The sequence below is a fragment of the Vigna umbellata genome, chromosome 2 (assembly GCF_029865625.1).
Source record: "Vigna umbellata cultivar VRB3 chromosome 2, Vumbellata_1.0, whole genome shotgun sequence".
NCBI lineage: Eukaryota > Viridiplantae > Streptophyta > Magnoliopsida > Fabales > Fabaceae > Vigna > Vigna umbellata.
This window is the reverse complement of record NC_142166.1, coordinates 48345322-48367879: the sequence shown is the minus strand read 5'-3', so window position 1 is coordinate 48367879 and position 22558 is coordinate 48345322. Positions and strand designations below refer to the sequence as shown.

Below are 22558 nucleotides of genomic sequence, written 5' to 3'. Positions count from 1 at the left end.
TTTTCAAATGCTAGATGCCTGCAATACTGAATTAGCCCAACTACGTGCACAGTTTAAGAATAGTTAGCCTAGCCTAAAATTCTTAGAAGTGACAAGAAGCCACTAAAATAGTGAAACAAAGCTAGCAAAGGCAACACCTTTACAAAAAGGTTAACAAAAATATTGCTAATATAAAGTAAGCCAAGAGTTTGGTGAGATAAGTTCGAAAAAGCCTTAGAATAGGCCTAAAGTATCAGAACTGTAAAGTATTAAAACTGTGTAATCTGTTTTACTAAGTTCCACCCCTACAAATGTGTTTTACTAATTAACTTCTATAAAAGTTAATGTTCATTGTCTAATCCTTTGAAAGAGTTGCACAACTAAATCAGTGGTTGAAAGTTTGCATAATTCTATTGATTAATAACCGTTAAAAGTGTATGATTATGAAGAATCCTATTGTTTAGCATGGCTAATTTCATTGAATGACATTAGAATGACAAAGTAAGGATTGGTTTCCTCAAAGTGAGACAATTAGCTTTAGCATAGTAATAATTAATTACAAAATCAACTGCAATGATGATAATTAATATTAAACGCTATTATAATTTTAGATCATTGATTTTGTAATCAGTAATTATTATTGTTATATTTTATTCTGCATTTTTCTTGCTTGAAAAGATCAAATCTCGAGTGGGTAGATACTTAAACAATTTGCACTTCAATCCATTTTTTTCTTTTGGAGTGGAAATTTGTTTCAATTTTACATCTACATCACCCTTAGCTGTTTAAATACGGGAGATGAATAAACTTTTCTAAACTTCAAATACTTCCTTTGAATATAAATAAATCCTAAGGAGTTTTTGTTACTTAATGTATGGTACGGTCTTTTTCCGAGTTGACAGTCTGAGTGCGTTGTCAGTCCAATTAGTCTAGCCGACTGGCCGAGCCAACCTTCAGGCCAATCATTATGGCCAACCATCCCTGATCAGATTGTAAATGATAAACGACTCATTAAAGTCCCTAATGGAGAATTAAGGTATGATTGGACTGTCATCAGGCCCACAAAAGGTAAAAATCCATTACAACCAGTATAAATAAAGGCATCAGGTATGACTTCAGACCACGATGCAATATATACATGTATTACTTACCGCTCGGTTACATTACTAACGTGAGCGTCGGTCGGAGTGCCTTTGACAGATGTCCGCCCGGCTTGGAGGAGGAGAAGGACAACCACCTGGAGCGCATGGAATAAACCCGCTCGGTCTTCAACCTAGACCATGGAGTAGCGTCCGTCCGCCCTAAGGTTCGCCACTCCGATCTCCAACCTGAAGCCCTTTGAACAAGGGTACGTCCGTCCGGTACGTAACGTCCACAACGTTCGTCCCCTCTGTCTTTAGCGTCCAACCAGTCTTCGATACTACCAGGAATGTTTTAAGGGACCGCGACACCCCCAACCAACCGAATCACTTAACCCTGTTAGAAACCTCTTTTATGACGCTATGATGAAGTGTATGAGCAAAAGAATACGGCATTGAAACTCTTAATCCAGCAAATGGCAAGACTCCAACAAACAACTCCAAGAAGCATCAAAGTTAAAATGACGCAACCAGAGCCTAGAATTATCAAAGTGACAAGAAGTCACTAAAATAATGAAAAATAACATAAAGCTATTAAAGGCGTTTGATATATGTAGCGTGCAAAGATTGCATTCCTTAGTGACGCATTAGGCAAAAAGACGAACAAACCAGCCAAAATCTGCTTTGCAAGCACTGAATATCATCAGAGTTAAGAAAATCCTCAACCTTTTCAGAATTGAGTATATTCCCAGTAGACACAAAATTTCCATGCAATATCTTGTGCTCTTTTGGAAGCTTTTTTTAAACAACTGTTACAACTTTATTTTGGTAACTCATCAAATGAAAATTAACATTGGCTACTAAAGTAAAGAAGAACAGAAAACCATGTTTATTTTAATCTTATTCTGAACTTGGAGAACTGTTTCTCACTTCTGTGTCTTCCATATATATATATATATATATATATATATATATATTACTTTTTCAAAGTCCTAAAACTCATTTAAGGGAATAATATCTCTTCTTGCATCAGATCTCACATCCAAGCTAACACTACTTTCACTAACTTCTACTTTTCATGTGAGTTAAACTAAAGACACAAAATAAGAAACTGGAATGCACATTAGTATCAACAAGAAAGTGATCTTTCATATTATATCGAACTATTTACCTGTATAGACAAAATGAAATGAAAAAGTAAGAGGAGAGGTGAGAATTCCATCAAAAGAGTCTCTGTACATGAATAAAGTTAAAATAAATAACACCACCACTTTGCTAAAAAAAAAGATGTGTTTATATGAGCTGGTATTTCTTCACAGCCATAAAATAATTAAAGAGACTTTTTGATGTTGAACTATGTTTTAAGAAGAGAGTGCAATACCTAAAGCCCAAGCATAATGGAGCATTTGATTATGACTTGTGCTGCCTAAAGCAATTGCGTTTTGCCATTTTGACGTCTACCCAATTGTGTTTGTATATATGCATTATAAACATACTTGCATTTTAAAACCTTCAATGATATCTTCAATAATATTATTGTGGTTCCTCCAATTCCATACTTCTGTATCAGATGGAATCATTATGCTTACCTGATGTTCTAAGATTCTGCTAAGATCTGCGATTTTTTAAATAAAAAAACCACAGCATGCTTGCCACGTCCGGATTTGCATTATAGAAAGCAAAAAAATTAGAAAGTGAAAGACGCACTCAGACACTCTTGGATTGTTGCTGTAGTTTGTTGTAGTTGTAGTGGTTGATGTTGTTGATGTCATCATCTTCTGTCTTTTCCCAACTCAAAGGAGAAATAATTGGATCACATAATCACATGGTGGAAAGTGGGGTTAGGATTTAGGACAATTACCCTTAATTATCATCCATATACCTCTCTCAGTTTTCCTTAATTGGGAAAGGATCCTATACCACCATTTGTTTGTTTTTCTATATTCTGTGATACCAGAAATATTGATGATTTAATTGGTTTTCATATATAGTACTGTTTCTCTTAATTATATTAGTAATTACTTTGAATCAAGTAGTTATTATCAGAGATCTTACAATGGATTGTGTATGACTATAATAATATATATATAAATAAATTGATAAAAAAATAGTCTGATAATTTCACATCATAAACCAGCTTATGTTTTTTCTAGTTAAGTTGAAAAGAATATGTTAGTTAGGTACTGCTTATTGATCTTGGTTTTCTTTTGTAATCTGAACTTGTCTTGGCATATCTATTACATATTGATGATTCTTACTAAATTCTGAAGACAGTTTGGAAGGATGTGACAAAACACATACAAGTCTTTTGGTATGATGTTAATAATTTGAATCCATATTTGTTTTTTTGCTGCTTTTCTAGAGGGGAATTATTAATGAACCAATAATTTTTATAATTTATAATATTTTTATCAATAAATATTAGTTGAGAAACTTTTGACGAAGTAAAAAATAAATAAAACTAAGATTCCACTAATTTTTGTTTTTTGAAAAAGAAAAGGACATTTCACACCAATGCAGTAAAAAAAGAGACTCAATATAATGAGATAATATTTTTCAATAACAAGATTAAGAGAATAACAAAAGTACATTTTTATATGTATCAAATATCTTTAATCTGTATTTAAAGTTCAATTTATTTTAACACATTAAATTAAATAATTTTTTTTCTTTTGATAAACTTTTTTTGATGCATATATCATTTAAGATTCAAAATATACCAATATCTCTAAGAGTTGTGATTATTTATTTACATGGGTTTCCATAATTTTTTTTCTTTCCAATAATAATAATGTGTGTGTGTATATATATATATATATACAAAGAGAAAAAAACAAAACAGAAATAAGCTATTTATTCACTTCAAATAACTATATACATCATTAATACTTAATATATAATGTAAATATTTTATTCCATTTTTTTCTCAAAAGCATGAGTTTTACTTAAACTATAAATTAAACACCAAAAATATGTATATATTATTAAATAAAAGTTTAAAATGAAAGTTAACTTAAATATTAAGTTTTGATTCATTAAAATAATATAGTATAATTAAAAAAATTGTGATGGCACACTGTATAGTCTGCTTCAGCTGGTTTTGGTAATAGTAATACTAATAGGGAAAAGGCAGGCAAGAAACCCTATAAATGCTGGATATTTATAGGGAAGCAAGCACAAACGCGTATGGTTTAAAAGACTTCCAACTAATAATATATATATATATATGAGAGTGTGAAAGTATAATACCTTATTCTTTATAAGGTCTTCACTTCTCGTAACAATGTAATATTTTATATTAGTTGCAAAGACTCAACACTTTATGCACAAATTTACACAAATATTAATTTAAGCTCAAATTCATCAATATATATTTTAAATTCATGATACTTTGAAAAACTAAATGATGAAGTATTAGTATATTTGTGTGTAATAAGCGGGTATGCATGGATTTGATGATTGCATTTCATGAATGCAACCTTCCTTCATGTGTTCCTCATCAAAGGTCTTAACTCGATATGGGACAACCAAGACGAAAAAGGCTATCATATCATGTCTCGGTAGGATAGTATGTGTGTTAGGTCCCACTTACCCAATCAAAAACCAAACCAGGTTGCCATTATTATTTCCGATCCCAAAAAACAAGAGGATAATGAACAAAGATAAAAGCATACTAGGTATATAAAAACAAACTGCCATGATTTCAACCTGGAAACTAATAAATTTACATGTAAGGTAAAAGGAAGAAGAGATCGACAAACAGATAAGCTTAGGATTCCCGAAGCAAACTGACAAAGTCACCGCTCCATCTACGGTCCCGATTGTTTCATAATTGTCAATGGGACCAATCTACGGACCCGATCAATTTATTGGATAACGCATTCAAGACAAATTAATGTTATTGTTATTATCACCCGATGCCATGTCCATCAATGTCTTTCTGTACAATTTTTTTTTTGCCTTAGAATCCACCACACCGCAAGTCAAAGCAAAAGTTTCATTAAGAACACTCAAACACAAATTGAGATTTCATTTCACAACCCTAAATTATACAATTAGCCATGTTTCTTGGTTTTAAAACTAATACTAATAATAATAATACTAGGTACTAACTAGCAATTGCATATCATAACATATATAAAGATTAATTAAGGAGAGAAATATAAAGAGAGAGGAATGAGACAATGGAATGTAGTGTAGGAATATGGATAGGTGATATATAGTGGTTGATTGCGTGAGAGGTAGGTTGGGTTGTGTCATACCCAGAGAGCGCCGACTTGGACGAGTTTAGGAATGAGGTGGCCGGTGACATGGAGGGCGACAAGGGATTCAAGGCCACCGATGCAGGTGCCGCCGATAAATGCTGCAGGGGCGATGGTGTGTGGGAGGGGAAGAGCGGCGATCTCATTATCATCTAATTCGATGACGGTGGGATGAACGCCGATGGTGGCTAAGAGGTTCTTCATGACATGACACATGCAGCAGGAGGATCGGGTGAAGATGATGACCGGATGCTCCGATATGAGGCGTTGGATCCTGGTCTCCGTAGACTCGTCTAGCTCCATGGACAGTGAGGACGAGTTACTCATAGTGGGACTCAGCTCTACCTCGTTTGAACTCACAAATCCTCCTTCTATTCCTTGCATCCCTGTGACTTTCTACAACAAGAGAAGATGAAAGACAGTGTTTGTTTGTGCTGTTATATCTCTGTGAGAAACTCAAAGCATAACAAAGAAAAGAGAAGGCAATTGGAACCGAGTTTGAGGGTCTTTTTATTTTATAAAAATCACACACCCCAAATCGTGCTTCCTTACATCACAAACTACTGTTTTCTCATTTTCTACAATCGCTCCAACCACTTTACTTTTCCCACGCGCTCTCTTTTATTTTTCTTTTATATTCTAATATTTTACTATAAACTGTGAATTTTATTGCTTATCTTATCAATTTTATTCCTGATGAGAAATACATAATAAAGGTAATAAATAAAAATTATAAGAAATTGAAATCAGCATAATTCACATAAACTCAAATCACTACAATTAATATATATATATATATATATATATATATATATAATTGGAAAGTGTACTACAACTAGTTTGTAAAGTGGTCGTCGATTTCATATGTATGTGTTACGCAATTTGATTTGTCAAACAAAGAGATTCGACTTCTTTTTTCTATTAAAATGTACTTATATACCTCTACAAAACCAAGTCACTCATCCTTTTTATTTTTTAGTAGTTGGAACTATTAATGTTTGACAAGATGCACGGCATAGCAATATTCTTGTTAGACATGTGACATGTGTGTTTTTCTTTTAAGTGTGCATTGGAGACATTTAAGTAAGGACTCTTTTTAAAGAACACCATTAAATTATTACTAGTTACTAGATGATTATGTTTCCGAAGTAAATAAGTGGAGGAGCCACCGAGGCGCGCGTGGTAATGCTTTTATCCTTCTGTTTGGGTACACAGCGTATTTTCGGGAGAATCAAAAGTAAATAATCATTTCAATTTTTTTCATCATTTTAATTTTAAAATTAGTTTCATCCTATCTCAATTTCTACTTCATCTCTCATTTTATTATTTTATTTTCTATTAAGGGATTAATGTTACTTTGTCATGTTAAACATCAAATTAGATATAAGAAAACAGTAGGGAAACAGAAATTTGGACTGAGAGAACTAGTGAAAATAATAATATATTAATTAACGAAAAATAGGAGCATGTGAAAAAGAAAAAAACTGTTTTGATCATAGGTTAACTCTTCAACCCATGAAGTTCATTAACATTTATAATTTCTCCTTTTTTTATGTTACTATCTGACCATATCATATTGCCAATTATATCTACATTATTTTTTATTGATTGTGTGACTAACAGGTTTCCTATATCATTTTTCATTAATTTATTTTATAATTACTTTAGAAGTTATTTTGTACAGAGATTGAGATTTTTTATTCAAAATATTTAAAATTGTTCAGTAGTTCAGACAGATCATTCTACATTATCAAAATTTTTTTTTCTCTTCTCTTTGTCCAAGTCATGGAGACGAGTACTTGTCAAAGATATTCTAATATTTAAATTAGTGATTTTTTTTAACAAAGATGAATAATTAGAGTTAAATTATTTGTGTTTTCTGTCAAATATATATTTATAGATATTATAATAAGCTTATCCGTCTCATTCATTAATCATCCATAAAATGACTTTTATTATTTTTATTAATCCTCAACAATGATTATTATTTTCCTTAATTATTTATTAATAGTAATTATTGTCCAAATTAATTATCAATTAATAAATATGTTATACCGATTGATATTTTCTTACTAGATGGTCGACCCACATGGTCTTTAACTGATCAATCGACCATTTTAATCATTTAAGTACATTTAAAAGAAAACAGGGGACCATACCTTTTGTCTTCTGCATGGCAATACGTTTGAGTTCCTTGAATAAGCGGTGATGTTTATAACTTAACTCTTGTGAATAGAAAAATCCAGAAATATTCCTTATTATCGTGTGTGTAGCAAATAAAATGACTGATTCTTTTAAATATTGTGTTGGTATGTGCTCATGAAAGTCATCTAAACGATTGGAACTAAAAAAATATTATTGTCTAACTCTTTTTGTTCTTATTTAATGTAGTATCTAGATTCATACTCTTATGTCTAGTTATTAATAAATCATTCACATATTATTTTTAAAGAAAATTTACTAGAAATATTCGTCACTTATAATAGCAAGTCAAATTATAAGACAATAATATCAATTTACACTCAAAATCTTAAAATAATATACTTTTTAACTTTTTTCACACGTGTTATTTAATTTTATTATGTTTACTAACTGTGAAACGAAAACTCTCACTTTATTCCCAAACAAATAGATTATAAAGCTAATTATTAAATTAGGCTAATTTAAACAAGTATAATCAAATTAAATATAAGTAATTTAAGTTTACGGTGCATATAGATAAATATTGATTACGCTTATATTATTAAATCTAGTATTGATATCAATAAAATTTTCTATTTGTATCAATTATATATATTTTATGTATGTAAAAATTAAAAAAAACATACTTAGCAATAAAACTATTATTATAATATTAATTATAAGGTTTAATTAAGTTTTAAGTTTTTCATAAATTCAGGTTCAAGTCTCTTATAACAAATTTTATATATTAAGTATTCAAAATATTTGTACTTTTTTAATATGTGATTTGTTATTTTATCACGTCACATCATTTTGTTTGTTTGTCTTCAAATATTAAAAAAATATAAAATTTTATGATTAATATAAAACTAGTTAATATAATGTTATCTTTTACATGATTTATATTAATCATAATATTATTTTATATTAATTATGAAAGTATTTCCACCAAAATAAAATATAAGAAACTAGTTAATACATATTCTCATCACGACGTTGATGGTAAAATTCTAATTAGTAAAAAGTGTTATATTTTCTTTTTAAGATTATAATTTAATTAAAAATGAAAATCATTTCAAATTAGGATCAAGATTAATTGTCTAAGTATATTGTCCAACTTTCAATTCTTTAAATTATTTTTCACTGTGTTAAAGAGGTTACCTATCGTAAAATTAATAAGGAATTTGTTTTTCAAATATTAATTGTATAATAAATATAATCAGTACCTCCTTCTCTTATATATTTTTATAAATTTTAAAATGAACTTTAATTAATAACAATCTAATTATAGTTTAATTGGTGTAATTATACTTTATTTTATGTTACTGAAAATTAATAACTGTGTGATTGTTGGGTACAAACAAAGTCCCATATCGGATAAAATAAGAGATGGACATGAGTTTATATACACATAAGATACCACCATTGATAAGAAGCCTTTTGGAGTGGAACCAAAAGCAAATACGTGAAGGCTTGGCTCAAAGCGGACAATATATCTTACCAGTGTGGACGCGTGTTTCACTTGGTCCATTGCCCATGGGATGTGAAGCTCAAATTCAAAGAGCACAAAACCTAATGACAGAAGAAAAAATGAGTCACAGAATGTGGATGGTGATTATATACTCACGCCAGTAAGCGTGATTATTTTGATTCCAAAAAATATAATGACGAGACTGCACATGCAAAATCAAACCACATTCTAAAGCTCATCATGCTGGATTCGTCAAATGCTTTCTATGTACCAAGGTGTTCGTGATTTGATTTTTTATTTTTTTTTTAATAGATTTCACCGTAAAAGTATATTGTGATTCCATTCAAATCAATTTGAAAATAATTTGAAATGTTATTCCTTTCTTTTTAATTAGAACCAATACATTTTTAATTTTTCAATTTTTGTTCAGTCTATTATTACATTTTTAAGACAACACTTTATTGATAGAAAGAAAGAGATATTTAAAATGACTTTAAAATCGGAGTTGATGTTTTTTCTTCTTTTAAATGAAAAAAATATAATTAGTAATTAATTTTATTCGTTAAATCTATTTTATTTGAAAATATTTTTATGATTTTTAACATATCTGTAATTAAAAAAAAAATCTATATATCATAAGAGTTTAAAAGGAGTAACATCATGTATTATGTTTTAAATAGACAAACTCTTACATAAGTGAATGGGTTAATTAATGCTTCAGTGTGCCTTTTCTTTTCCTAATACACAGAGGAGTTTCTTTCCTTTTGCTTTTTTCTTTTTGTTTTTTATTTTCATCTTTTGTTAAGTGAACAATTGTTTTATATATATATATATATATATATATATATATATATATAATTTATTTATTTATTTATTTCATATTCTCAAGTATTCTATTAATTAGTAATCAAGTAATAAATTTTCACTTTCAAACTCATTCATTCAATAAACAACACTTTAATTAATTGTTGTTTAATGTATGGTTGACTTTTTTTAGTCAGATTTACTTATTTTGAAGCTTTTTGATGTTAACAAGTTTGAAACTCATTATTGGATAAGCTCTACACATTGTTTATGCTATTTTTTTTTTTGGATAACAAATTATGTGACTTGTATAATCAATTATCGATTATGTAATTTATTCTATATAAGTAATTATGCCAGCCACATAATTATGATAAACTCTCTTTGCTTCCATACCCTAAAATGGTGATATTGAAATACAATAATCTTTTAATGTGAGAAATACACTAAAATCATCTTCTTAGCTAATATATGGCCGAATTTATATGAACACATACAACAAACCTTCTATAGGTTAGGGATAAAATCATATATGTATCAAAAAGAGATTTTTATGTCAACTTTGTACTTATTTCATTAAACATACCATGTAAAGTGGTTGGAGTACCACAAATATTCCATTGTAGTTATAAAATATCATTTTGATAATAAAAAAACAAAAATCATCTTCTTTAAGATATATTGGAGTTTAAAATTAAAATACGATTAAAATCACTATAGTTTTTCTCAAAAAATTAAATTATCTTTCATTTATATTTTTTCTTTCAAAATCGATCTCATATACTTGTACACCTATTAACTATTTCTTTTTACTCTTTCTTTTATTAATTCAAATAATAATCTCACTTTCAATTTTAAATATTTTTCTATCTTTTCTTTTCCTATCATATCCAAACAAATGTTTGAATCTCTTTAGATGAGTTGATAGAAAGTAAGAGATGAAAGAATGTAAAAAAAATACAATTTTAACTAGTTTGATTTCAAGAAATTTAAAAGAATGGTTAATTTTTATGCAATAAAAATAATGTTCCTATATAATATATTATTTTAATTTAGAAGAAAAATGTTTCAATACATCTAATAGTCTCACACAACTTAAGAGATGGACTCACATATATTAAGAAATAGAACAAAACTTTGAAAGAATTCAAAACTCCAAAGTCAGTACTACCTCAGATATAGTAGTTGATCCTAATGGTATCACTTGACATATAATTAGAATAAGAAAACTTTTTTTCTCGTATTCAAAGTAAACTTGTTTTCCACTAAGAATACATTCATGGTTAATGATACTTTAGAATTAGAACAAGATGACTTCTTTCGTATTTAAAGTAAACGTGATCATTATTATAATCTATCATATTCTACGTATAAAAAAAGCTCCCATATAATAAGAGCTACAATAGTTTTAACTAAGTATGTCAAAGTTTTAGGTAAAGACTTCAAAAACAAAAAGTAAAGATTAAAATATAACAATGTTTGAGTTTAAAATAAATTAGGCGTGTAATCAAACTTTTTCAAATATAAAAGTAATTAAACATATTTTGATATTTTGTTTTGTGTGACCGTATTTTTTTTCTAACTCATTATCTTTTATTTTCTAAATGTGAGAACAATACAATTCTTTTTTCATTTTTTTACACTTAAAACGGAAACAAACAAATCAAATAAACAAAATAATGAAACATGTTTTGAAAACTTTTTTTTAAATAATAATAATAGTAATAATTTGAAAATTATACAAGTACCATGGAATGATTGCATTGCTATGAACTTTAATAGATTTGACAATTGATAGGTTGAATGGAAGGAATTTTGATTAGTGGTTGATTTTATAAGTTCTAAATATCAACACACATAATGTTAAATACTCTTTCATTTTAATTATGTTGTGACTCCCTATATCTCAATCTCTAAATTTATGGAATAAAGAAATCTTATGGATCTAACTTCATTATTTAGCATATGTTCCATAAAGTGAAAGTCACGTGTGATGGTTGTGAGCATTAACCAAAGTTTGATTCCTTCCTATTATTGCATCCAATGACCCAATTTTACTAACTATATATAATACGCATTATTAATACATCACCACTTAAACTTCACCTACGTATGCTCCTAATAACATATATATAAACCCTAAAGACAATCGTATTAGGTTCAGTTTCTCATTGATTTTGTTTTTCAAATGTTACTTTGCCAACAAATCAAAACTAAACAAAATGAAAGATGGAAGCAACACAGACAGGAAGTGACTTTAGTGGAAATTTTTTAAACAAAATTCGAAAGTGGACGAAAAAAAAAGATACAAGTGTGAATTTTGTTGTTTCCTTCCGCAAGCAAAGAGTCACAAACACTCAAACTTGCTGTGTGTACATGAGAAATCACAGATCTTCAAACAAATATTTTTTTTTTGTAATATGTAAATGTTATAATTGTAAGAATTTTTAGAATAAATTTAGTTTCTAATAAATTAAAATCAACTTCATTTATGTATAAGTTAAAATTTAATAAATTAGTTTGACCAGAAAACACGTGCACGGATGTATTATTTATTAATAACCATATAACTAACTTTGTAGTCAAACTTGATTAAATCATTATTTATTATTTTGTGAAAATGAACTAACTTTTCATCTTAATCAATTTACGACTGAATAATAGAATGAACCTCTAGATAATTTACTCAAATTAAAACGTTAATTGTTAAAATTATTATAATTTCTAAATTCGATTTGCTTATATTGGTAATTTAGCATAACTGAATGAAATTAATCATAGTTATAATTGTTGCTTCTTCTTTCGTAAATTATTGGTTTTTAGGATTATTGTCCAATCTCTAAAAAAAGATAAATATTATGGTTTCATTTATTTTAAAGTCGTATAAAGATTTTTTATTTAACTGTCATTTTTTACAGGTGATTTTTTTTAAAAATGTCATAAAGAATTGAGGGTGCATGTGGGTGAGGTAATCAAATGCTTAGCTTGGCACATGGGTGACGCAATATGATGAGAGTGTACGGTGTCGTTTGATTGGTTTACCTAAGATGACTTCATTATCTCACTTTGTCCATTTCTCTACTATTGTTATACGATGAATTATTTCTCATAAAACATCAACTGCTTTCGTCCAGAACGCTGCTAATGTCACGTTAATTTTTAAATTTAAATATTAACTTTTAACATTTTATCTGACAAATATAAAAATATAAGTATTTTAAAAAGAAAGTTTTATTTAAAATATTTTGTTTTTTATTTTATTAAAAAAGTGTGAATTAAATATTTTCATAAAAAGTATTAGCAAAATTAGAATTTATTTTTGATTTGCTAAAGATGTATTAAAGTAAAGTATATGTAAAAACCCAGGAAATAGAATAATAGAGTAGATAAGGTATTAAAATAATTGAATTGAGTTTTTAATGTTGAAATATATCAATAGTGTAAATAGAAATTTTTAAACACTTAGCTCATTATCTTAAAACTGTTTATCTCTCTAGAATCACTATTTCCTAATTTTTCTCTTCCTTCTCTCTAGATTTCTTTACCCATAGTTCATCTGTTCAGTAATAAGGGGCACTTGAGTGATTCTGGCATCACCAGTTTTCTATTCCCTCGATCAATTTCGTCTTTAGAGCGGGTAAGTGTTGTTCCTCAAATTCTCGTGAATTTCTGCATTGTCTGGTACATGAAAACATTGTTCGGTTTGCATGTGTTCATCAACTCTTCATCTGGGTTCTAATTTTGTTTATGGTTCTGTGATTGGTCTCCTTTCATCAATCAAAAATTTGTAGACATTTCTAGAATTTCCCTGCGATCTAAGCAAGAGTTTGAAGGTTGTAGAAGTTGTTCGGTCCAATTAGAGGTAAGGAAAGCTAGTTAATTTGATTATGATTTTTTTTATGTATGAAATTACTGTTTGGATGGTTGCATGTATATGAATTGGATGTTTGATTGAATTGTGTTGAATTGATGAATGATGGAACCTGGGAACTAGTTGAAGTCCCTGCATAAGTGTTCGATCTTTTCTGGTTTTGGAAAAGTGAGTAAGTGAAAATGAGAGTTTGGGGCCGAGAGCGAAATTGGTCAGTGGGAAGAGTCTGAGCAAGTGTGTTTAGACCTGTTAGAACCTTTAAGTCCTCTTATAATGTGTCATAAGTAGGAAAATGAATTTTTGGTCATTTAGTTCTGATTATGCAGGAGTTGGGATGAGATCTGATAAGAGATTCTTTAGGATAATGTTAGAAAGGTTTAGGTATCCTTGTATAGGTGTAAATAGGAACATGATTCGTGTTTGGGGAATTAGAAGTTTGGAAAAATATTCAGTTTTGGTAAAGTTAGGAGTTGTCCATATTTCTGCAGAATTATGCAGAACGTGGAACATGCGCGGTTGACAGATCAACCATGCTCTGATTGGCTGTTTGGTCATATTCATGTGATCGATCATTAAATGGGTTCAGTCTCTTTAGAGTCTTACCAGTTCATGACCGTTCGATATTAGGTGTGAGTGGTATTCCTCTTGTGTTCGGTCTTAACTGAGTTTTGCTTCTGTAGAGTTTCAGTTAATGACCAAACGGTCTTGCACTAGTACTCGATCATGCTTTAGTCAAGTCAAGTGGTCAGTCATAATATGCTTATATGATATTTGTATGTGTATGATTATATTATATGTTTGTTTGAATTGCATGTTAACATGATTAATTAAATTACATTAGCTTACCCTTATTTTCTATCTTGTCATGTTGTCTGTTCGATATTGTTCCTTGCGATGATCGCCCTGTGGGTGTGAGCAGATGGAGAGGAGTTTTCACTGGAGCAATCGCTGGAAACAGAGGATCCACCTACTTAGGTATAAGACCGTTCGGTCTTGTACATATGTTCGTACCAACAGAGGAATTCTGTAAAGTTTTAAATTTTTCTGGTCATTTTAGGATAATTGTAAGATTTTTCTACACTGACGGTTCTATCTTGTTATTATGTGATGTCTCATTAATATAGTTTCATACTATCATTTTTGGGATGTTATAGTATACAACTTAATTTTTTTATCTTACCATGTTACTTATCATGTTAAATGAAATTTACTGTCCGTAATTAATAATGTTTACATTTTAAAATATTTTAAATTTGCAGTAATTTTGAACTAAAACCATGGTTTTAAAACCGGTATCAAATAATTTAAGAGAAATATATAAAACTAAATATTAAAGTTGAGGTGTCTATCTTAAGTAGGGGTGGGCAAACTGCACTGTCTGTACTGTATTATAACCAAACTATAATTAACTATATAATAATTCAAAGAAACTGAATTGAACTAAAAAGTAGTTAAGAAAAACTGATCTGAACTTAATTTTAGTGCACTTAGTGCAGTACAATCCAGTAAACTGCTTAAGTTCAAAGTCACACTTTTCATCACACGCAATGCCTTCCTGGACAGTCCTCCTCCGGATCCTCTCCTGTTTCCCTGTCACGTGGTCTCCCAGCGCCTCCCCTTCTCCGACCACCTCCTCCTCCCCCGCCGCGCCTGCCTCCCTACGCTCCTCGCCGCCTCCCTACGCTCCTCGCCGCCAAAACCATCTTCATCACTGACAACTCCCCTACCAACTTCTCCCTCGACCACACCCCCTTCACCCACCCCGACCTCTTCTCCGCCTCCTCCCTCGCAGGCGTCCAGTCCTTCCTCGACTACTCTCTCTTCGGCGACGGCCTCCCGCCCTCACCCTCTCCCTCCGCCGGCAACTCCATCGACTCCTTCTGGAACTCAGGTGCGTCCTCCTTCGGCTCCCGTCTCAACGGCATCGTTTTGCTCCCCCTCTTCTCCTTCGTTCTTCCACTATTACCATGCCAAGGTTTTTCAATCTCTTTTGAAAGGGAAAGGGAAAAACGTGGGTTTGCAGATTTGCTTCTCTTTCCAACGAGAAGTTTTCTCAGAACCCGAGTCTTCGACAACAATGGCGGCAGCAGGAAATTGTGATGGAAAAAGGAAATAGAAAAACCTACGATTGAAAAAGGAAACAGAGGAAAACTGAAACCATAGTTAACTGTATTCAAAATGAAATAGTTCAGTATTTTTAAACTGAACTGTTAACCAATATAATTAGTTTTTAGTAAAAGTAGTTTTAAGTTTTTTAAGTTTAAAACAGTACAGATAAACTATAATTTAAGTTTCTTAACTTAACTGTGCCCAGCCCTAATCTTAAGAATTAAAGCTGAGGAAAATTGAATTTAACGCAAACACACATAATAGGATAACACTTCTCTGTTATTTATAGATTATATAAATATCTTGGATTAATTTTAAGAAAAATAATAAACTTAACTGACGACTTTTTGTATTGAATTGGACATTAGTACCAAATAATGTTATATTGGATAATTTATGTTTTATTTATATTCATACATGCATTTGTGTCATATAGAAAATTTTCTCTATGTCTATCTTTCCTTACTTAAATATTATTTCATTTCTACATTTTCAATTTTCACCACTTACCGACATTCCTTTGTATATTTTATTTTGTTTATTTAATTGGATGCGGCGAAAATGTTAAAAGTTAATTATATAATAATATGAAACCTTATTACACATTTTTTTATACATTTTAGGGTAAGAAAATATGTCTGACCATCTTCTCACTTTCAAATATCAACATCAATCTCCTTTATCATATTATGTTGTGTAGGTTTAGGTTCAATATATACATATCCATAGATTTTTATATTATACATTTTGGACTACACTCTCACGAATTTGTTTTTGATACTATTATAAAAGGTCTCTTACTAGAGATATCTTATGTGTATATAAACTCATATCTATTTTTTATTTTATTCGATGTGAGACTTTGTTTGTATCCATCCGCTTTTACTACCAATATTATTTGATTTCCTCTTCCATACAACCTTTGGTTTTGACATTTTCTCTGGACTGGTTGTTTTCCTTCGTTCCTACCAAATCTAGGTGTGTTGACATACAGTTTATGCTGATTGAGTCCAGTTCTTTCTGGAGTCTCTGAATATTGCTGATATCTAAGAACCTTACAAACCAAACCTATTTCCCCATATATCATGTCTTCTACCAATGAATACTTTTTTCTCTGGAAATTTTTTCACATATCCATTTCTCCAAAGTTGTTTGGAAAATGAGAGAAGTAGTATGTTATTGTTCTGCCACCTTTCGGAAATTGATATCAAGTTATATCAGTAACTTATACTTATATAGAGTCAATTTCTTTCTTATATTTTAGTAAAAAATCAAATGACACCTTTTAAATTAAAAATAACATTTTTTTATTATAATTAAAAATAGAATGTAATTTAATTCAAATTTGAGTTTGACGTTAATAAAACAATGATAAGTACTGTTTGAGTTATAATTGTTTTAATTAAATATTTTTAAAAATGAAATGCATAATATAGATTGACTCATGTTATATTAAGTATTTTAACTTTTATACAAATTATTTTTTTTCATTTACAATTATTCTATTCTACAAATAAAATCATTTTGTACGTTTTTGATAAATTAGATTAGTTAGAAATATAAAACAGGAATTTAATTTAAATGTAGATATCATAATGTAATTACATGTATAACAAATAAATTTTACTTTTAATATAATATTAATAATCTATTTATAAAAGTTAATATAAATTAGTTTAAATTTAAGTAACATTAATCATCATAATTTAAAATATATAATTTATTTTAAATTCAAATTTAAATAAAATAAGAAATTAATAAATAATAATAAAAAAAATTAAAAATAAAATGCGTGTCCTGCTGTCATTAATTATTAGGAGTTAAGTTAAAAGTTAAAATAATATCACTGAATACTGTTGGATGAAGTATTGTTAAAATTCATGTTTTTATTGCCTTTTATTTAATAAAAGTAATTATTTAATAAGAGTAAGTTGATTTTGTAAATGTTCAGGTGGAAGTTTTGACACTAACATTTTGTTTGAAAGTGAAAGGAAAATAGTTGAAGAACAAATATCAACATAGAAATGCGATAACGGGTCAAGCCCAGTGATGATATTGAAATCTCTAGCTCGTTCAAGTAAGGCCAGGCCTATTACTGTGCTGGTTGAGTTTGATATGGGCCTAATAGTAACTCTTCAAATGCAACTGTTTCTTCACCCACCCCCTGCTTTCCACCCCCGTATATTTGAAAGATAAAATATTTTTTATGATGATAGAAATACTAAAATATTATTATTATTATGATTGTTATTATTATAACTATAAAAATTTTGTTTTATTTGATTTTAACTATACAAAAAATTATTTTTGATACAGTGACCAATGTTAAATCAGTCTAGTTCTCTAAAGACGTCTTTTTTTCTTTTTTTTTTTATGAAAAGCTTAATATTATTATCAATTAATTTTAAACACGAAAAGTTGAATAGGAATATTGAAAAATGGATGGTGTCATGAACTTTCCCTCGAAATTCGAATGAGATGAAATAATCACTGTACTTACCCTTTTTCATCAATCTTTCCTGTGAAAATAGTTTTCCCAAGGTTTTCAATGCGTTGGTTTTTTCCTGTGTAAATTGATAACTTCCTCCTGTACAAAGTAATATTTGTTTGATTGAACGATGTATTACTTGTAAGTTTGGGAGATTATTCTTGTTTTCGTTAATACTATTTTTCTAAAAAGTATTATTTAAAAAATAAACGTAAGACGTAAGCTGTACTTTTATCTAAATTATACCAATAATAAATAATTAAATTTATTTTTTCTTCTTTTTTTGTCTAAACAATTTTTTCTTTTTCTTTGGTTTTTCCAAGCAAAGGAAAACAGTGGTTTGTTGACAAAATCATCTCTCTGCAGTTGTGATTAACACGCGTCGGTTCCATGTTGAAAATATATTTAGGGTGGAAGCAGCCGATAAGTCGAGAAGTTTCCAGAAGTTTTACAAAATATCTTTGGCACAGGAAATTGACAGATGGCAGAAGCTTCTCATACTCTTCAAAAATCTCTCGCAGTGTCACTCTCTCTCTCTAGAACCTTCCTTCTCTCATCCCTTAAATTCCTTATTCCCTAAGCCCCAAGTAAACCCTTGCTTAATTCACACATAGTAATCTACCAAACTCTTTCTCACACACTCTCTCGCATAGCAGAGAGATACAGTTTCCAATTAAGGAAAATGAAGGGAGGTACAGTGAAAGAGGAACAAACATTCGCATTTGCGGCTGCTGCTCCTGCTTCACCTTCATCCTCAACTTCCAACCTCTTCCCGCAACCAAGGGAAGGCTTGCACGATGTGGGTCCACCTCCGTTTCTCACCAAAACCTTCGACGTGGTCGAAGACCCTTCCACCAACGACATCGTTTCCTGGAGCAGAGCACGCAACAGTTTCGTCGTTTGGGACTCTCACAAGTTCTCCACCACCATCTTGCCTCGTTACTTCAAGCACAACAATTTCTCCAGCTTCGTCCGACAACTCAACACCTATGTAATCATTTTTTTTCTTCTCATCTTCTACTCAACTGCTTAACCTAGTTAAGTGCATATATACTTCTAAAGTTTGCAATTTTAATCAACAATTTAGAGTGTTCTGGACGAATGTGTTTGAGGGTATCTTTGAAGCATTTTTTTTTCTCTGGCGGTTCTATTAATTGAATGTAAATCCTAACTTGGGAAATGGACGGGGCTGCTGTGGGTGCAGGGTTTTAGAAAAGTTGATCCTGACAAATGGGAATTTGCGAACGAAGGTTTTCTGGCGGGACAGAGGCACTTGTTGAAGACGATCAAGAGAAGGAGGCACGTAACACAGATGCAGTCACACGAGGGAGGAAGTGGAGCTTGCGTTGAATTGGGGGAGTTTGGATTGGAAGGTGAGATTGAGAGGTTGAGGAGAGACAGGACAGTTTTGATGGCTGAAATTGTGAAGTTGAGGCAACAACAGCACAATTCAAGGGAGCAATTGTTGTCCATGGAGAGCAGATTGCAAGTCAGCGAGAAGAAACATCAGCAGATGATGACTTTTCTAGCTAAGGCACTCAACAATCAGACTTTTATTCAGCAGTTCCTTCACAGGAACGCTCAGAAGATAGAGTTGCAAGGTGGTAGAAGAAAGAGGAGATTAACTGCTTCCCCAAGCGTGGAGAATTTGCAGCAAGATCCTGTGATTGATGCGGCATTGCCTGTTGAAGAAGAATCCACTAATATTGAGTCGCACATGGAGTCTCTTCTCTCAGCTGTTTGTGACGATGATCCATTAGAATCGAGCTCTGAATTAGAAGACCCGATTTTAGGTTCAGTTCCTACAACTGGTGGTGGTAGTGATTTGGGGGTGGTAAGTGATGCAATCTGGGAGGATTTACTGAACCAAGACTTGGTTGCTGCGAACCATGAGGAGGAAGTTGTGATTGGTGATTTTTCACAAGTTGATGTTCCTGTGGAGGATTTGGTTGCTGATCCTGATGAGTGGAGTGAGGATTTGCAGAACCTTGTGGATCATATGGGTTATCTTGCGTCCAAACCCTAGTTGACTATGACAATTTTTATCATCTAGGAGTTCAGATAAACCATCCCCCCTAGAACCATTGTGGTATAATTTCATGAGGCTTCATTGATTTGTTAATATTTGTGGCTTGATAATTTATGTGATTGTAATTGATGTAGCATACGAATGATTGCAGCAGGGAAGGTGGTTGCTGCTGAAGAGGTCCTGAGATATTGCTCTTTGTCTGCTGTATCCTTTGTAAACAGACATGTGTTTTGTGAATAGCTGAGTATTTCTTGTACCAGTGATGATGATACTGTTTTTACTATGTTGGTGCCCCCTTTGGATAACTACATTGTACGTTTTCTTTTGCAGGGTAGGTTAAAACAGATGTCGAAGGGGCCTATTGATTGGGAAAAGATGTAGTCATAATCTAACGGTAATTTGTTGAATTGTCAAATTTTCAGTGTGGAGAGACTGTGAAGTAAGATCATTGACGGATTCCAAAGAAGAATATGATTAACAATTCCTTTACTCATCAGCTATAGCTCACCTTCTCCATCAGTACACGCTGAATAAAGGAAATAAGCTTTCTTCCTGTTTCATCTTTTATTTTATTCTATATTTTTATGTTGCTTTTCAAATCATACCAAATACACTAGATCACTCATTTAGTCAGGATAGCAAATAAAATCATTATTGTTCCTTGCTCATTTAAAACATTATATTAGTTTTTTTATTATTAGATTTATTAAACAGTAAGAAGTTCGACTTCGATTTTATCAACTAATATAAAAAATACTATTTTCATTTCATAATAATAGAAATTATAATTAAAACAATCGTGATTATAACAATATTTTTTGTATTAAGAATAATGCATTATTAATGTTAAAAATGACTGTTATTAGATAATATCAATAATATTATTATATGATTCTTCTTAGTATTATAACACAAAAAAATTAAATCAGCTTTTGAGTGTAATAGTTTCACAATGTACAACTTTTGCAAAGTTGGCTAAGGCTAACTATTTATATTCATGTAAACTATAAATACATGCATATATTACATATATATATATATATATATATATATATATATATATATATATATATATATATATTAGGTACATTAAAATTATGGGACATTATGTTTGGATATTTCTTAGTATTTATTTGACATACATGGTTAATCAGTAGTACACAAATGGCTACATAGACGTTAAAACTAAAGCAATAAATTGTTGGTTTCTTATTGAATGATTTTGTAATTTGTGCTAACAGTACACAAACTCAATATTGATATTTTGTAAGAGATTATTTGTAAGGCGAAATTCGGAACTCTTTGGTCTGAAGTCCATGTGCATTGGTTATAGAGTCATATTCAAAGTAAACTAGCAGCGTTAGAAAGTGAGGTTTAAGGCTGGATAAATTTCATAAAATTAGATACGGTTTATATTTATTTGTGTTATAATTTAGTTATATGTATATAATGTGAGATATTTAATAATATATCTAACAAATTTAGCAAAGATAGATTTAGCCAAGATAGATTCTTGAAAAGTTGTAATATTATTTTGAAAAAATGAAATCGATAAGTTGTAATATTATTTTGAAAAAAAAAATGAAATTTAAGTATAATTCAATTCTATGAAATTTGTTCGATAAGGTGAATCACTTAAAAATAACTTGGAGGTCCAAATCGAGTTTGTGGGCTTCTCCTCAACTAAATTATAAACTTAAAAAGAATTTGTATTAATTCCACATGACTAAGAAGATAGTTGAATTAATTACATATAGCTTCAAAAATTGAAAACCTTCCTCCCAAGTGTGGAGGAAGAATGGACTTGAAAGTGATATATAGAAGAAAAAAAAAACATGCTTGGGTTTAATTTCAGGATTTATTAGGATTTTACTCTCAGGCTTATTTGGTAATCTATTAGTAGTTATTATTATAATTGTGATAAAAGAATAGTGTAAATTATAAATCACACTAAGAATGTGATAATATCATAACTCATCATCCTCTTCTACTTTCCTTTTTCTGGTATTTCTTTTATTTGAAGCCAAACCTTTATTTAACATCTGCCATATAATATATCAATTATGAAAAAAACTAATGAAAGTGTGTGAATAATTTTAAACACTGAAATACATTAAATATGAAGTTTTTCTTTCTTAGTTAACAAAAGTGAGTGTGAATAAATTTTTCAGTATACAATGAAACAAAATAAATCAATCAAAATAAATCAAACCTTTTATATATATATTTCTTCTTCATATCTATTAGGAAATATGAAAATTATTAACTTGTTACCATCATATGTA

At 30.1% G+C, this 22558-nt stretch overlaps 1 protein-coding gene and 1 pseudogene across 3 annotated transcripts; one reads left to right on the top strand and one right to left on the bottom strand.

Annotated features, from left to right (window-relative positions):
• Positions 1 to 5071: 5071 nt before the first annotated feature.
• LOC124826071 (glutaredoxin-C6 pseudogene) lies at positions 5072 to 5859 on the bottom strand (annotated as a pseudogene).
• Positions 5860 to 18744: 12885 nt separating this feature from the next.
• LOC124826070 (heat shock factor protein HSF30) lies at positions 18745 to 20941 on the top strand. Of its 3 annotated transcripts, none has more exons than XM_088107229.1 (3): positions 18745 to 19235; positions 19449 to 20333; positions 20425 to 20941. In XM_088107229.1, exons 1-2 carry the CDS (start codon positions 18927 to 18929, stop codon positions 20268 to 20270), a joined length of 1131 nt encoding a protein of 376 aa, XP_087963355.1. In that variant the 5' UTR covers positions 18745 to 18926; the 3' UTR covers positions 20271 to 20333; positions 20425 to 20941. The 3 variants fall into 3 exon arrangements, with proteins under 3 accessions (XP_087963355.1, XP_087963354.1, XP_087963353.1); XM_088107228.1 differs by having other exon boundaries at positions 18823 to 19235; positions 20428 to 20941; XM_088107227.1 differs by having other exon boundaries at positions 18823 to 19235; positions 20408 to 20941.
• The last annotated feature ends 1617 nt before the right edge of the window (positions 20942 to 22558 follow it).

Coding starts and splice junctions, on each gene's coding strand:
- LOC124826070 (XM_088107229.1), top strand. CDS start 18,927: ATGAAGGGAGGTACAGTGAAAGAGGAACAAACATTCGCATTTGCGGCT. Junction 19,236..19,448: donor TCCGACAACTCAACACCTAT/GTAATCATTTTT, acceptor CTGTGGGTGCAG/GGTTTTAGAAAAGTTGATCC.